Source organism: Arabidopsis lyrata (assembly GCF_000004255.2).
Source record: "Arabidopsis lyrata subsp. lyrata unplaced genomic scaffold ARALYscaffold_8, whole genome shotgun sequence".
Taxonomy (NCBI): domain Eukaryota; kingdom Viridiplantae; phylum Streptophyta; class Magnoliopsida; order Brassicales; family Brassicaceae; genus Arabidopsis; species Arabidopsis lyrata.
Genome location: NW_003302548.1, coordinates 11,390,919 through 11,408,822, shown reverse-complemented (window position 1 = coordinate 11,408,822; position 17,904 = coordinate 11,390,919). Strand labels below are relative to the sequence as shown.

The window sequence follows — 17,904 nt, the reverse complement described above, 5'->3', positions numbered from 1 at the left end:
CTTGTAGCTTTGATTGGGCGGGTCGTCGAGTCGAGTGATCTTACGAACGTGACCGATGAACCATCTGTCATAGGGGGATACAGATACTCATTCACCATTGAAGATCAAGAGTACGATTTCTTTCATCGTTGGTTATTTGAAATTACAATATAATATATTTATTGAAATCATGATATAATATGTTTATCGATTCACATACATTTTTATTTTGATTAATAAATAGGAAGAAGACCCTCAAGTGTTGTGCATATGGAGGAGTGGCGATAGAGTGCCATGATCGGTTTAGAAATGTGATTGGTACGGATGTTACGTGTGTTCTTCGCTGGTGGAAAGTTTATCAACTCCTTGATGGATGGAGGCACGTTCGTATCTACAGCCATCCCCCCTACTCGAAGATTCTGGTCCAGAGCGATGCCGATAACGTCGAGCACTCTTGATAAATTAGTATTTATCATATTTAATATGTGCTTTATTTGTTTCCTTAGATTATGCAATGTTGCGTTTGGTTTTAAATTATGACATATTACTTATTTTTTATTATTATTAATAGAAACTATCTTATTATGAAAGATGCACTTTGTTATGTACCGATACAGTGATATCTTTGGTAAATATTCACTTCTTATACTTTATGCAAAAAATCCCCCCCCAAAAATAGTAAATATGTTAGATTTAGCTAAAATTGAAAAATCTGCAAAATATTTTCGAATCTCTGTTTAAGACTTATTACTTTTTTATACTTCTGATAATTCCGAATCTAATGTTAAATAATTGGAAAAATCGGATCTATATATATATATATATATATATATATATCGATTATACTTGGCTTCGGTGTTTATAACCACCAGGATCGATGGAATCGTTTAGATGTCATGGGTGGCCTTTTGACGTTATGACCTATAACAGAAATATGTTCACTATATCATCTCTGAATCCGTTGATCCATGAATGGAGTACTTGTGTTAAGATTTTGCATGTTTGGCACGAACTTGACGATGTTAGTAATGCACTAAACCTTATTTTGATGGATAATCAGGTTGGTAATTCTTCAAAATAAACTGTAATCAGTATTTGTGTTAAGATTTTGTATTGAGATGTTTTCATGTTTTGTAATTAAATCAGGGTACGAAAATCCGAGCCGTCATTCGCGAAAGTTTGGTAACTAGGTTTTCGCCATTACTGATTGAGGGTCTCTGGATGATATTAAGAAAATTTTCGTTAATCCCTGATGTCGACTTAGTCAGAACTACTCCACATAGATTCAAGATTCAGTTCTCTCCTGATACATGTGTCGAATATCTTAATTACCTCGCATGTGATTATGATTACTTTAACTTTGCGAGATTTCGTGATATTCGTACGGGTATAAGTAACCCGTATATCTGTGTAGGTGAGATTATATTCGTTTCTCTTCTGGTTAGATTTTTCCCATAACTACTCTAATCATTACGTTGTATTGTTTTCTTTAGATTTGGTCGGGAAGGTTGATAATGTGAATGACATACAACTCGTGCAGATGGTGGGCTCTTCGAAAGATATTTCTGTGGTTTATTTTGACCTAATTGATACAGAGTATTGATTCTTAGTCTTATACAGATATATAATTTTGTTTTCTCTCAACGAATTTGTCATAATAATGTCAACTGTGATATAAATTTGTAGGAATACGCGTTTGAGTATCAGACTGACCGGTGAAACCGCCGTTAGATTTCATAGACAGTGGAAAGTTAACACCGACGATGTCGTGATTTGTATCATCAGATTTGCCAAGATAGTGGCTACGTCTAATCGTATGTGGCATTGCACAAACTTTGGTTGCTCTAAAATTATGGTGGATGCTCCGCTGCCTGGTGTTGTAGAACTAAAAGAATGGTGGGCTGATTACTGCGGGAGTCCTAGGACGGGTGTCAAAGAAGCTCGATTGGCCTAATTTTGTATGACTCTGTATTTTTCGTTTGGGTGGTTTATTTTCAATTTACGGATTACAGAGTCGGCATTTGTCATCGGTTTTAACATTTCGAAAGATTGTTAGACATTTCGCTTTTAGTGAGTTTTGGTAATTTAATCTAAACTTAATTTATTAATCTTATGGATAAATTCTATATCGTTTAATCAATATTCGTTTTTGTTAATTTTCTGATTTAGTTTTTAATATAAGAATTTTCCATTTTGTAATTCGGACCGTTAGATCGAGCTAAAAAAACCAGATAAAAACTACAACCATCCGATCTTAACTTTGACACTTACCTCTGCCTTCCCTATTATAATAATCAACTTTATTTGCGAGCGTCAAATTAACATCTTATTAGACGCGAGTAATATTGGCCGTCCGATCAACACGTGTCTATAAAAAACCTGGACCAGTCCATTAATCTCTTTGAATTCATGGTCCATTCGTTTATATAGTCGGGCTTTGGGATCAATTAGTTCGGGCTTTGATACATTTGATCCCCGTCGCCGTCCGATTGAGATCTCCTCTCATTCTCTACCGTCTGATTTGGTTACTAACATGGTCAAACCTTATTAAAGAATGTACTACTTTCCAAAATACAAAATAAGATAATAAGTATATTTCTATATTTATATAAAATAGTATGTAGATCCATAATATAAAATCGTAAATACAGAATTATCATTATGCGATAAATACAGAAATATTCCAAACAATCTTGATTTGTAATTGTCTAGATAATGGCAGATCTCTATATTTTTCTTAAACCATAACAAACTGTACAACATGCTCTTCTTCTATAAATACTGATTGTGTCCTGGTCGAAAATTGTAGACATTCGTTTATAGTTGTTGTAAAAGTTCTACAATGAAATATACGGTTATAATTTATGCTCTGTTTAATGTGTAGTATTGTTTCTGTGTGATTTGTTTTTTATTGTTCGTATGATTGGTATCTAATATGGTTAATTTAATTACTGGAATAGGGATCCGGATGCGGTGATGGGGTCCTTTCTCAATTTCTGGTACGTATAGATTGTTTAAAACTAACTGTTTCTTATGAGTTTATATACTAATTATTATTTCTTATCTAACATTAATTGATAATTGTATTATTATCTTATTTACAAGGATGTTACATCCGATTCTTCGTGTCTCCCTGACGTCGAGGTATATATTCCTTTGATCATGTGTGTTAGTTTTTTCTTTTTGTTTATTAACTTTTAATCTTTTAAATCTAACTTTTATATTTGACGTTTATACACAGGAAAACGTCAAAGAGGTATGCTACAAACATGTTTGTTTCGTCTCCATGTTGATAGCGAATTCGTATTCTCATACAAATAGTTTTAATACATTGTTTCTTTCTTATGTAGTATCTCGATGATGTGTCTGCTGCAGTTGATCTTTCTTCTGTCCTGGTATATATCTGACACGGTCGTTAATTAGTAACGTTTTTATCGTCTCTATATATTGATGTTAACAACACAATGTTGAATTTTATATTTATTTGAATTCCTAGCATGTCGAGGCCAGTGCTGCAGTTCTATCGTTTGATGAGGTAATTATTGAATTACTTGGTTACTATGTAGTTATATATTATTAATATATAATGTATGATTCAACTACTTTATCTTTATCTAACGCTATACTGTTTGTAAATAATAAGTTCAAGGATGTGCTTTCGGATCTAGGTGCATTGTCGGCCGATAAAGACTACGTTTTGGCTGTACTTTACCTGGTATATTATTATTGGGTTCTTACTTATAATATTACGCATTTTATTCCTATTTATACTCTATATATATTGACAAATTATAATCCATAAATATTGACAAATATAATATAGGAATCTCGGACACAGTTGAAGTCTCTATACTTGAGATATCTTTTGTCCAGATATCTACAGGTTGGTATATGTTGTCAATTTTTATATTCGATATGTATGTTTCGAAGCTTAAACAGGAAAATACAAAGAAAAAAAACTTATATCTTCGTTGATTTGTATAGGAGGCAAAATCATTGGACCCTCTGATGCAGACTAAAAAGGTTAATTGGTAACTCTATATAGTGTGCAGTTCGATTTATTGTTTGGTAACATTCGTTCCGATTTACGTGTTTGATAAATGTTGGTAATATAAATTATATTGCTTATACTTTATTTTGTATATCTTCCAGAATTATGCTGACTTGCGCATGAAGTATTTTGGTGATGGGGTGAGATAATTTATATCTATCTTACTAATAGTTGATGTACATATATTATATATATAGTCAGTTTGTATTCATGTAATAAGATACTAATGTGTTGTCTATTATTATCTTGAAGCGTTTTGTTGCTGCTGGTATGAAGCCATACCCGTCTGACGGTCTTGAGTGTGATGAGATTTTAATGAATACCAATGAAGATACTCTTGAGTGTATTAATGATATTGTCATCAGTAGTTGGCGTTTATGCCCGGTGTATCTACGCCTTCGTTTTGCTGAATCGTTGATACTCTATAAAAGCATTAATGTCCACACGGTATGGGACGCTTGCTATCGAGTTTTGAGTGGTGATGTGTTGGCTGAACAGAAAATCGCGCGTAATAATCCTGGTATTAATCTATCATCAATACTAAATACTTATAGATGTTGTTTGACTTGATAGTTGTGTCTCAAAAAGGTGTTGCTTTTTATTACACTAGGGTTGGAGTTATCCGATGTGCAATTAGAGTGGTATGGTTTTCGTGTTATGCGTAAGGTGATGGGTGATCTTGGATTCCATCATGCCGGTTTTGAAGGTGTGCGTCTTGGTATAGTTCGCCGACTCTTAACTTACAAATGTGATGACATGTCAATGTGATATTGGCCTAGATTTGTTATCGTTGTCTTGGTTTTGTTTTATCGGTGTTATAGTTTCGGTATTGGTTTACTATTCCACCTAATACTATCAATATAATAGTGTCTTGGTGTTATTTATTTTATCATTTTATCGTTTTGGGAATTATTAACCTTTATGATTTATTATTTATGAATTTGTTATTTTAATTAAGTTTGTTCTTTCTTGTGTATTTAATGTGATTATCGACTATATCATGTTCGTAATGCGAATTATATACGAAGTACCGCGTAATCCATAATTTTTAACTACATGTATTTGTTGCTGTATCACTTTTTCTAAGATATTCATTTATAACATTGTTCAGGGGTAAAAAAATGACATAAAAAGGTGAACTAGAATATTTCTGTTTATGCGTAATTTTCTTTGATAGTTGAACAATAATGCGTCTGTGTTTGCTATCATTATTACAAAGACTTAGAACTTCCGACGCCTGTTATCATGTTTCTCGACACATAGACGATGCGTGTAGGTTATCATCGCTTATCTCTTCTGTAATTTTTTTTATTATGTTCGTATGCGGTAAAAATTGAATGGGATTAACTGTACTGTTTTGTAGTAATAATTAGAAAATAACCAGTTACGATTTGACGTCGTCTGTACCGTATTTTATAGTTCGATATATCTACTTGCTTTTAGATATTCCGTTTCATTTTAATATATACTCTCTCCTCTGTTCTATTATTATTATTCACGCTATTATATATAAGCAAACCAAACAAAAAGAACAAAAAAAAAAAAAAAAAAAAACTGCTACTACATCAACACGACCGAAAAGAAAGAAAAAAATATTATTTTATCGCGATTATGGAAAATCGCGTTTAATAATAAACAAAATCTCTACAATTAGGGATACTGTGATGATATGCATCGGTTGTGTTAAATACTAAATTGACATTTTTAATAGTTACAATTTTATTTATATAGTATAGTTTCTGGATATGCGTTATGGTTCTATATATATTTCGCTTTAGTGAGTTTTTGTAATTTAGTCTGAAAGATGTTATATGATATTAGTTAAAAACTCTGTTTGAGGTGACATACATGATACATAGCTTGTCATTGGTTATAGTTTTTTTGTATTACTCATTCAAAAAAGTTGTTTCTCAAAATGCATCGTGTGGTTTTGGTTTCCGTCGTTAGGTAAAATAGAACTTTATTTGCGTCCCTAATAACTTACACCATTTGTATATATTATTATTATGGTATTGATAATAGAGTGATATTTTTTACCCTTAAGTTTCGTTAGTATATATATCAGTTTAACTGTTGAGATTTAGTTTCTTTTTTTTAAAACTTAATTTATTAATCTTATGGATAAATTCTATATCGTTTAATCAATATTCGTTTTTGTTAATTTTCTGATTTAGTTTTTAATATATATTTTCAATTTTTATGTTCTTTCCAAATAATCGTTAGGTCTACATATATGTATCGCGCATTTATACCTCATTGGATTATTTAGCCGCGTAATCTTTTGTTATGGGTTCTACAATGATACCTTTTACCTCTGATTCATGTGATGGTGGTTATTTTCGTATTGCGTCTCTTAACCCTAACATGGGTGAGTGGTCTGTCTCGGTGAAGATTTTGAATTGTTGGTCTGTTTCGCGTGGCACGGGTAGAGAGCTCAATATGATTTTGGGTGACGAGCATGTTAGTTTTTTGATAACTTACCTGCTATACATGTTTTCGATATTAAATTGAATTGGTTTTGTCTTTGACGTTTTATTTGCAGTTCACACAAATCCAAGCCGTTGTTCGTGATGAATTAATTGATAATTATCTTTCAAGATTGATAATCGATGAGTGGGTGAGCATTAAAAATTTTGATGTATCACGGGTTAACAGCATATTGAGACCAGTACCGCATAGATTCAAGATTGTGTTTCGTTCGGACACTTTAGTGCAAAGTATTAATATGTGCTCCAGTAGAACCTATTTCAATCTAACTGAGTTTGTGAGTATATTGAGTGGTATTGTTAATCCGAATATTTGCGTTGGTAAGCCTAATTTATAAATTTATTTGTGCTTTTGGAGTTTATTTGCGGTTCATGTTCTGACTGTATTATTCATGTGTGTGTTTCATAGATGTTGTTGGCAAAATTGTCAACGTGAGAGAGTTGGTTTTTGTTCCTTCCGTGAAACATTCTCAAGGAGGATATTTTGAGCTGTACTTTGGTTTACGTGATACTGAGTAAGTCACTATTCTTTTAAAGATTTAAACCAAAATATAATGTCTTATGACTTCTTCAAATCTTAAAATTAGGTGTATCCATCTAGAGTGTCGTTTAACGGGTGACCTTGCAGTCGAGTTCTATGACTTATGGAAGCATCGTTCACGTAACACAGTGATATGTATTATCAAGTTTGTGAAATTAGAGCTATCACAGGAACATAGGTGGAGATGTACCAATGTTACCGGAAGTACGAGGATTATGTTGAATCCGGATCTCAGTATTACCGACGAGATGCATTGTTGGTAAGTATTTTTTTTTTCCGTTTACAATCAAAACTCTAAAGTTGGCGACTGGACATTCACTGTTTATGGTGTTCTAAATCGGATGTCAGGAATCCTGAAAATGACCAAGTACCGATCATCACACGGAAGGAGAATGCCATGGAGTGATGATGTTCGTTGATTTCTTATTTTGTTGGTGAATGATTTTAAAAGATGATTTATTATTATTTTTTAGCATTTATAATATTATTGAATTTTTTAAATTTCATCATTTTCCATAATTTTACCACACTAAATCCTAAACAATTTACCATTTTTTTCTTACACTACCAAGTAACACCTAAACAATCCCTTATTTCACATGATTTTACCATTTATACAGCATTCTTCCCGCGCATGTGCGCGGGCAATCACCTAGTTGTATAAGGTGTGGGAGGGAGTATTCATATTATTCATTTTATTATTTTAATTTTCCAAAATAATTTCAAAATACCCAAAAATGTAGATATATTTATCTTAAAGTGGAATTTTCCCCTAATACATGTCCCAAAGTGAAATTTTATTATCTACAAATTTTGAACCTATTTTCTAACCCAAATTATATATCCCGTAATTTATTCAAAATAATTTGAATAATATTTTTTTTATCATCCTAATGATTTGTGGGAAAGTTACTCAGATGTCATACAAATTAGGTGAAATGACCAGAAACATACAGATCCTTTTTTATAACTATCATATTTCGGGTATATTTTGTATACCCAACATGCCCCTGTTAAACGTTATAGGAAAAACCGTAATTACAAAGAATACCATTGCACGTCAGACAAACCACATCGTCACGTCAGAAATCGCTGACGTGTATTAATGAACTCAGCCGTAAAACGATACAGCGGCAATGATAGCTGAGTTATGGTATGTTGCGGCTGATTTAAGGAAAATGACTGAGTTATGAGAAAACGGCTGATTTACGAATATAACCCAGCCTGGAGTTACGGCTGACTTAATGAAATATGTCTGAGTTATGAGAAAATGGTTGACTTTCGAGAATAACCCAGCCTAAGTTACGGCTGAGTTTTTACCCGATGGTTGATTTGTCAAAATTTTGGCTAAGTTATTGCTTCGACACGGCTGAATTAACTTTCTCCGGCTGGCTGGATTATCAAAGACGGCTAATTATGGGATGTCGTTACGGTTGATTTATGTTCGAGTGTCATAAATCAGCCGTAATGAGCTGGATTAATGGAAAACTCGGCCTAATTACGGCTGACTTAGTAGCGAAAGATTAATTACTAGAATAGCATGCAATTACGGTCGACTTATTAAACGATACAGCTGAGTTAAAGATTTTCGGTTGAGTTACGACATTAAACGGCTGAATTTGGCGGCCGTTTTTTCTTTTTTTTAATTACTGTAATAGTATTCATGTTGCGACTGACTTAAAGTTTTGTTTGATGGCTGGTTTACATGTTCGTTTGGTGGCTTACTTGCCACTTCATCAATTAAAAAATTACGTCGAATGTAACATTCCATGTCATCATCATCAAAGGAAATACGAAACGTCTTTTTTCTACTCGTCTTGTTCTTCACTGTGTTGTTCTTCACCTGTGTTTTTTACATCAACAGAGATATCCAGAACTTAAATTTTGAACATCCAATTCGTCATCGTCTTCCTCATTCTTCTTCATTTTCGTTCATCCTTCTCCCGATATATGATTGATCCGGTTCCGGTAATTGTTGTTTCCGGTAATTGCGTAAAAAATACAATTATGTATTTAACACCGACGATAGAGGGTGTAGAGTTGTGCATATAGATGCGGAAACAACGCACGACAAGCTTGTGAAGTTGGTTCATGTGATAAGTCAGCCGTGAAGCATTATAACTCTGCCGTAATATGTAAATTTACGCAATCTTTCGTCTTCCGTGAAGCATTATAACTCAGCTGTGACATGTAAATTTGCCGCGAATCAATAAGTTATGTAACCTTTCGTCTTCCTTTCTCTTTTTTCTCTTATGACATGGATTAAACTAATTTTTTATTAATCATTTTTTAATTAAAAATAAAATAAAAAAATCTCAATTAAAAAATACTAATTAAGGGTGTTAATTGTAATTACACAAAAACACTAAATATATGAGTAATTTTCAGAAAATATATGATATGCTAGTAATATTTCAACCTTCCAATTTTTACCCGTTAATTTTCGTCCCAATCCCCCAACTAGGGCTGGGCATTCGGGTATGCGGGTCGGGTTCGGGTAAAACCCGATCGGATACGGGTCTTTCGGGTAGAGGAGTTTAGGACCCAATAGGGTAAATCTAAAATATCGGTTCGGATCTAATCGGGTTCGGGTCGGTTCGGGTTTAGATTTTTAGAACCGCTAAATTCCAAAAAAAATCGGGTACCCATCGGGTTCGGATATTTTATACCCAAATACCCAAAATTTTACCAAATACCCGAATTTTATCCAAAATTTTATCCTAATATCCGAATTTTATCCGCAATTTTACTCTAATATCCGAGTTTCACCCGAAAACTTATCCGAATAACCGGAATTTTGTCCAAATATTTAAAAAATTTACAAACATCTCGCGTATAAATATATTTTGTCTTAAATATTTAAATATAAGTGCATTTAATTTTTGGTAATTATTCTCGGATATTTAGATATAAATGTATTTAGCTCAAATATTACATATATAAAAAGTTTTATATGTATAAGTATATATAATTTCGGGTAATCGGGTACCCGTTCGGGTATCGGGTTCGGATCGAGTTTTACCCTATATCTACGGGTACGACAATACAAGACCCAATAAGGTAAATAGCTAATACCCGTACCCGCCCCGAACCGATTTTTTCGGGTCAGTTTCGATTCGGGTACTCGGGTACGGTTTTTTTGCCCAGGCCTACCCCCAACCCACCACCATATTGAGTCATTAGTCAACAAACAACAAATAAATATATTTAAAATAAGGATTTGCGTAAATAAGTAAAGTTTCCATGTGCAATTAATTTTCAAATACAAGTAGATTACTTCTTATGAGGATTTATGTAAATTAACAACAATTTATTTTTTAAAAAATTAGAGTTTAGAAGGACAGATCACATAGCCGTCGTGTTGCTCTTCATCGTAGTTATCGTCGCTGATTCACCAACGACACCAACAAGGCAACAACAACATCACAAGAAAGCGTCCTCTTTTATAGGACCCTCTCTCTGTCTTTCTCTCTCTCTCTTCCGCCAGTTATATTGTAGAATTCGTTGTCATATTCGTCGCTCTCTTCTGGAATTGAAGTGTCAAGGTAAACGATCCCACATAGATCTCTGCATTTCTCAGTCATCTTATTCACTTCCCAAATGGATCTGACTCTTACTGAGATTGGTCCCTTGTTGACTTTTGACACCATTTTGTAGATTAGTAATGGCCCATACATCAGAATCTGTGAAGCCTAGAGGTAACAACACTCTTTCATTGGTTAACTGAATTTGAAAGATGAAAACTTTTTGATACATGAATGTTGATGAACCAGATGTTTGCATTGTGGGTGTTGCACGTACTCCAATGGGTGGCTTTCTTGGATCTCTTTCATCTTTACCTGCCACAAAGCTTGGATCTTTAGCTATTGCAGGTAAAAAAAACATAACAGATCATGTTTCTGTGCAAAGTCTTTAGCTTTATGTGTACATGACGTGCCCTTGTTGTTGCTTTTTTACTGATTTAGCTGCTTTGAAGAGAGCAAATGTTGATCCAGCTCTTGTTCAAGAAGTTGTCTTTGGCAATGTTCTTAGTGCTAATTTGGGTCAAGCTCCTGCTCGTCAGGCTGCTTTAGGTGCAGGAATCCCTAACTCTGTTATCTGTACTACAGTTAACAAGGTTTGTGCATCAGGCATGAAAGGTGAGAACTTTGGAACATTTGGGCTCTGCTTTTTTAGACTTTTGGTTTGACGATGTTTTTCGGGTTTGTTTGGTGGTTTTCAGCGGTAATGATTGCTGCTCAAAGTATCCAGTTAGGGATCAATGATGTAGTTGTGGCGGGTGGTATGGAAAGCATGTCTAATACACCTAAATATTTGGCAGAAGCAAGGTAAAATGATGTGGTTTTACGGAATCATTTGGTGTTTGTACTCTATGCATCATTGTTTCTTATTCGATTTTTGATGCAGGAAAGGATCTCGATTTGGTCATGATTCTTTAGTAGATGGAATGCTTAAGGATGGACTATGGGATGTCTATAATGACTGTGGGATGGGAAGTTGTGCAGAATTATGCGCTGAGAAGTTTGAGATTACAAGAGAGCAGCAAGTATGTTGATCCTTAGTTTTCTTGAATTAAGACTCGTGATGCTTGTTGCATATTTCTCTCCCATTAACTCATTATTGGTAGATACTCTGCATTAACCTTCTGAATAATCCAGTGTCTTAATTCTTGTTCTTGATGCCATGATAACTAGCCATATGATAGTTTACCACTCTCCGAAACTGTGAATTACAAGAATTGGTTAGTTGGGCTCATTGTTTATGGAAATTCAAAACACGAGTTGATTTGGTGTCTTATTGATGAATATGCAGGATGACTATGCAGTTCAGAGTTTTGAGCGTGGTATTGCAGCCCAGGAAGCTGGCGCCTTCACATGGGAAATCGTCCCGGTTAGTATATTTTTGTATCGTTTTTGGTTAATGTGTTATACATGGTGAATATACACTAAGGTAATTGGTTATGCAGGTTGAAGTTTCTGGAGGAAGAGGTAGGCCATCAACCATTGTTGACAAGGACGAAGGTCTTGGGAAGGTGATTTATGTACCCTTTTGGTTTATAGATTATGCATTTATACTCCAGTGAATCTAATTTGTTATGATTTGCTACATGTATGATGTCTCATTGTCTCAGTTTGATGCTGCCAAATTGAGGAAACTCCGTCCTAGTTTCAAAGAGAATGGAGGGACTGTTACAGCAGGAAATGCGTCTAGCATAAGGTGTTTTTCCTAGATGACCATATATGTATATATAGATTCTCATCTTTTAGAGAACTCATGTAACCTATGACGTGGATCTTGGTTAGATTTGCAACTTCTTTTTCTCTTAAGTCAAATTTGTCTCTCTTTCACAGTGATGGTGCAGCTGCCCTTGTCCTAGTGAGCGGAAAGAAGGCTCTTCAGCTAGGACTTCAAGTATTAGCAAAAATTAAAGGGTATGGTGACGCAGCTCAGGTACGTTACTTATAATCTCGCATTCCTTTTTTATAAACAATCTAATTCCAATCACTAAGTGAGACCCAAACCCTGCAGGAACCAGAGTTTTTCACTACTGCTCCTGCTCTTGCTATACCAAAAGCCATTGCACATGCTGGTTTGGAATTTTCTCAAGTTGATTACTACGAGATCAATGAAGCATTTGCAGTATGAAAATCTGTTTTCTTCCCTAAAGAATAGACAAACCATTGTGATGGGTAAGTTTTTACTAAACTGACCTTTTTCGCAGGTTGTAGCACTTGCAAATCAAAAGCTATTAGGGATTTCTCCGGTAAGTCTTTTGCATCATCAAGTCTCTTAAAAACATCATCTTCGCAATAAACTTACTCAAGTGGTTTCATTAACATGAGTTTTGTTACGATTTGCTAAAACAGGAGAAAGTGAACGTAAATGGAGGAGCTGTCTCCTTAGGACATCCTCTGGGCTGCAGTGGCGCCCGTATTCTAATCACATTGCTTGGGATACTAAAGAAGAGAAACGGAAAGTACGGTGTGGGAGGAGTGTGCAATGGAGGAGGAGGTGCTTCTGCTCTTGTTCTTGAACTCCTTTGATGCATTATGAATTCAGGTAGCTCACATTCTGCAGAGTGTTCATAAATCGAATACGTAGAATGCAGGAAAGGAACTTATCATCTTATCTCATGTGTGTTTTTTTTCTCAGGTTGGTAAACTAAATAGATGGATCTATCTCTCTTCCAACTTCCAAGAGTCAGTAATTGCAGTTCAAGTTTGATGTTAGTTGGGTCTCTCAATAAAGGAGTGATCGTTGATGTTAAGTCTATTTATTTATATGAACTCGGCTTCTTTTTTTTTTTCTTTCTGGTGACAGTCAGTAGATGATGATTTATTCTCATGTACTGTCGGAAAATTGATTGAAACGTCGACCAAGATTTGACATTTGATAGCTAAATTTTAAGTACACAATGTGCATGCTTGTCAAGAAACAAAAATAACTGAGACATTTCTGTAAAGGCAAAAAGTCCCTGCACACTTGAGCATTATTTTTAAAAAGAAGAGACTTCAATGGAGACGCAATGAAGATTTTCTCTATACAAAAAGTTTCTACTCGGAGATATCTCTTCCAAAAAGGGAGCTGATTGCCTTCCCCGGATCACTTTGTTTAATAAGAGATTCACCGACTAGAACCTAATAACAGAAAAAGAAAATCACATGGGAGCTAAGATCAGGTGAACCATTAGCATTTTGAGCAATGTTATCTTGAGCCATAAAGTTTGTGACAGCTTACTGCTTTGACGCCGGCTTCTTGAACAAAGGCAATATCTTCGGGAGTGAATAACCCAGATTCTCCAACCACCTACCGTGTAAAGACAAGTTGAGGATAGACAAACTTTAAGTAAGGTGTGTGTAACATTGTAAGGGTTAAGAGAATACTACTTACAAGGATGTCTTTTTGACGGATCAATTCGCCACGCTCTCCCTCAAGTAGCTTCTTTGTGATACCAAGATCTACCTCAAATGTTTCTGAAAGAAAGGGTGATAAAACGGATCAAGAAGGATTGTATGTCTAGCTTTAATGGAGGTCTTCTTCAAGCTTTTACCAAGGTTACGGTTATTGATGCCAATGAGCTCGACTCCTTCAATTGCAAGAACACGATCCATCTCCCTTTCGTCATGAACCTAGTGGCAAGTTGTAACCAAACCAATTCAGAAAAAACAATAATTGGGATTAGGAAGAGGCAGAAGTATTCACTGAGGCATATATGAAAGTAGTTCCCAGAGGAAACACAGACAAACCTCCACAAGTGTAGCCATTTTAAGTATTTTGCAAATCTTAATCATGTATTTGATGTCAAGGTCAGGTAACACAGAAGCGATCAACAAAACTGCATCGGCGCCTTTACTTCTACCATAGTATATCTGCCATGCCTCTACAATGAACTCTTTCAATAGCAAAGGGCACTGCATTTATTACGACAAGACATCAGAACGTTGCATGTCACTGTTATACGACAGAGTATCTGAACAGGATTATACAGAGAAACAAGAAAAAGGAGAAAACAAGAACCTTTACACCAGCTTCCCTTATAGCTTGCAGGTTCTCATAGCTTCCCTATATGGAGATAGATTACGGCTTCATTACGAATAAGGTATTTCAAACTTCAGTTGGTCTCAAAGAACATCTTCTTTACGGTATTACCTTGAAGTATTTGTCATCTGTCAAAACACTAAGACATGCTGCTCCACCCTTCTCATAAGCTTGTGCAATTTCAACCTAAGATATCAAGCCTTCAGACGTAATTCTTTCAATCCCGAAATTTATTCACATTGACAGGTACAAAAAAGGGGTAAATTCTTACAGGGTTAAAATCCTCTCTAAGGATTCCTCTGCTTGGAGAAGCTTTCTTAACCTCAGCTATTAAACCAGGCAACCCCGTTCTTTGATGAGCTGATCTAAGAGCACCAATGAAGTCTTTAGCAGGAGGAACATTATCAAGAGCCTTCTTCAAGGTATAAAGAGGCTTCCTCTCTTTCATCTGAGCAACTTCTTTATCCTTGTGCCATACGATCTCTTCCAAGATATTACGAGGCGTGTTACCCTCGTTCTGGAGGCGGAACTCAAAAGGTCCAACGTAATGCAATGGAGGTCCAGTAGGTGGTCTTCTCCTTATCCTAATACCCTGACTCTCAACTACTTCATTCTGGTACATCCCCACTTCTTGTTCACTAATCTTGAGATCACTTACTTTACCCTCCAATGCCGAATCAGAGGAACCTTCAGTGATTCCAGACTAACCAAAAACAAAAAGCTACTTAGTTCTCAACATGACTACATAGTTTCTTCAAAAATCAAAGAGTCCTAAAGTGCACAAAGTCTTCAACTTTCAACAAGCAACATAAAAAAGATTCCAGGATACTAGAGAGGACCTACCTAACATCGATTCTGACAAGCTCCTGAAGCTGAAACTAACTCTCGAATCATAGATTTTTCATCAATTGTATACAATTCCGAGGCTAAGATAGAAACAAGAAGATTGAATTGGATGAAAAATGAAACCTTTTGAGCACGAAGAGGAAGACAAGAAGAGGGTCTGGTAAGTTTATCGTGGATGTTAAACTGAGAGAGCCGTCGTTGAATGGCGGAGGAGGGAAAGTGCTGAAGAGAACGCATTGCTTCCATTTTTTTTCTTTTTGAGTCTTCGTCGCTCTCTCTCGCCGGGAATGCTATTTTGTGGAGTGGAGGAGACACTTTTGTGCGGCGGATAATCACAAGTGGGTCCTACTTACATAGAAAAATGACACGTAGTTTTCCAAATGGCAGCTCTCATCAAGATATTTTTTTTTTACATGGGCCTACACGGATCAGCCCTAAGCCCATTAATCCCAGAAGGAGTTGAACTCTTTCAGTGGGAAATGACAATACATGTGGACTTCACTTTACCATTCATTGCATATCTCTAATTTGATTTCTTTTATTAACCACGTACCATTTTTTTATTGGTTGACCAATTTTTTGAAATTTTTTTTACAAAGACAATATCTCTTACATTAGTCCGAATGGTCCTAAAGTTTAAGGGACGGTAGAATAAAGAAGTGAAAATTACTATTTGTAAATCAAAATCCTAAAAGGTAATAACATTAAAATCTATACTATATAAAAGTCGAGGCCATAAGACCATGTACATAGCTGATATAACGAGAGTATCAGGAGCCTATTAATTATTTTTTAATAGATCAGAGTATCAAATTGGGCTTGATCAGTATCACTGGAGTGATACTTCTGATACCCAGTATCAGGTGACGTGGCGGAAGCTGATTCGTCTGGGAAACGCGTTTTCCTTGAAAGAAGAGAAAAAAAAATTCATATTTGGCAAAAATGGGATCAAGATAATTGACTCCGAGCTACTAAATTATTTTTATCATCTTGTTTTTTTTAAGTGCTCACCAAAAAAAAAAATCTTGTTTTTTTTTAAGTTTTTTTGAATTTTATGTTTTATTTTGCTTAAGTATATTCTACGGTTTTTCAATTCTAACTAGATTTTAACCCGCTGTACACCGCGAGATAATTTATTTTTTAAAGTTAGTATATATAAATTTTTATAAATTGTATCTCCTTATAAAATATTTATGTATTATATGATTATTCAAAACAGTTAAAAACAAATCAAACAAAGATGATAGAAGAATCATAATTCTAAATCTTATTCAAATCTTCTAAATATCTAAATTATTAAATATGGAATATCCGGTGTATAAGTTGGGTTAAATATAACCCGACCCAAGAAATTTTTTATGACCAAAATTTGGAAACGGATTGGGTGTCCAAACCCGAAAGCATTTTTACCCACCCGTCACCAAAATGACTGCAAAAATACTAGTATAGATATTACCTTTGTAATCCTATGTTTTTATATATTTATTTTAATTTTGCAAATAATTTTTTTTATGATACTTAAGCCAGTCTCACCAATGCAAACATATTTAGTAGGAGTATCATAAAAAATCTCAAACAAAAAACAAACATTATAAATAATACTAAAAAATTCCTAATGATACTATATGGGTATCACCCATATACATGCTCTAAGCTTCTTAGGCCGTCCACCTAGGATTTTAAACGACCAATCGCGGTTGGCCATCTTGCTAATTAACATTTTTTACCATCTCATTAATTAACTTTTCTAAGTTTTACAAATTTTCTATATTAAGATATTTATTATATGGAAAATAATATATATATGGAAAGAAGAGATATGTAAACTTTTGAAAATATAACATACGGAAATAAAAAAATGTAAAATTTAATTATTAAAATATGCAAAAAATATCTTTATTAACGAATTTAAATTTATGAATTTATAAACAATATCTTGGTAGAAAGGAGAATATATATATATATATATATATATATATATATATATATCACACAAAAGACATATAAATTTTGTTATTGTAATATCTAAAAGTCGAGGCTATAAGCTCCTGAGGCAGTCCACGTGGAATTTTAACCACCAATCGCTGTTTGACATATCATTAGTTAACGTTTTTGAAATTACTATTATTTTCTATATTTTTTAGATTTTTGTAAAATGGAAAAAGCAACATATGGAAATAAAAGAAATATTCGAAAATATGGAAAATTTTCTAAATATTTTGTCATGACAAAATACATAATATAAAAATTATATATATTTTTTTAAGTTTATACAATTTTAAACGAAAATACAGAATTTTTTTTAGTCTCACTACATTTATTAGTAACTTCATTTTCAATAACAATAGCCATTTAATCACAATAGCTATCTCATTGAATGATATTTTAAAAATTTATGATTTTTATTTTAAAAGTATCTATAGATAGGAAGAAATATGACAATATATTGAAGCAAGATGTAT

At 34.2% G+C, this 17,904-nt stretch overlaps 2 protein-coding genes across 3 annotated transcripts; one reads left to right on the top strand and one right to left on the bottom strand.

Moving 5' to 3' along the window:
• The first annotated feature begins 10,409 nt into the window (after positions 1–10,409).
• On the top strand, positions 10,410–13,473 carry LOC9299957 (acetyl-CoA acetyltransferase, cytosolic 1). Its single transcript, XM_021034932.1, has 14 exons — positions 10,410–10,602; positions 10,715–10,755; positions 10,831–10,929; positions 11,023–11,196; positions 11,280–11,385; positions 11,465–11,603; positions 11,870–11,947; positions 12,024–12,089; positions 12,189–12,274; positions 12,409–12,508; positions 12,587–12,697; positions 12,780–12,821; positions 12,925–13,117; positions 13,211–13,473. Exons 2-13 carry the CDS (start codon positions 10,722–10,724, stop codon positions 13,099–13,101), a joined length of 1,212 nt encoding a protein of 403 aa, XP_020890591.1. The 5' UTR covers positions 10,410–10,602; positions 10,715–10,721; the 3' UTR covers positions 13,102–13,117; positions 13,211–13,473.
• Positions 13,418–15,791, bottom strand: LOC9299956 (indole-3-glycerol phosphate synthase, chloroplastic). Of its 2 annotated transcripts, none has more exons than XM_021034935.1 (9): positions 15,566–15,791; positions 14,868–15,299; positions 14,708–14,782; positions 14,576–14,620; positions 14,305–14,469; positions 14,109–14,187; positions 13,949–14,031; positions 13,796–13,864; positions 13,418–13,695 (listed from the first exon to the last, which is right to left on the bottom strand). In XM_021034935.1, the coding sequence occupies exons 1-9, from the start codon at positions 15,686–15,688 to the stop codon at positions 13,612–13,614; spliced, it is 1,155 nt and encodes a 384-aa protein (XP_020890594.1). In that variant the 5' UTR covers positions 15,689–15,791; the 3' UTR covers positions 13,418–13,611. The 2 variants fall into 2 exon arrangements, with proteins under 2 accessions (XP_020890594.1, XP_020890600.1); XM_021034941.1 differs by lacking the exon at positions 15,566–15,791 and adding an exon at positions 15,440–15,550 and having other exon boundaries at positions 13,517–13,695.
• Between the last annotated feature and the right edge of the window lie 2,113 nt (positions 15,792–17,904).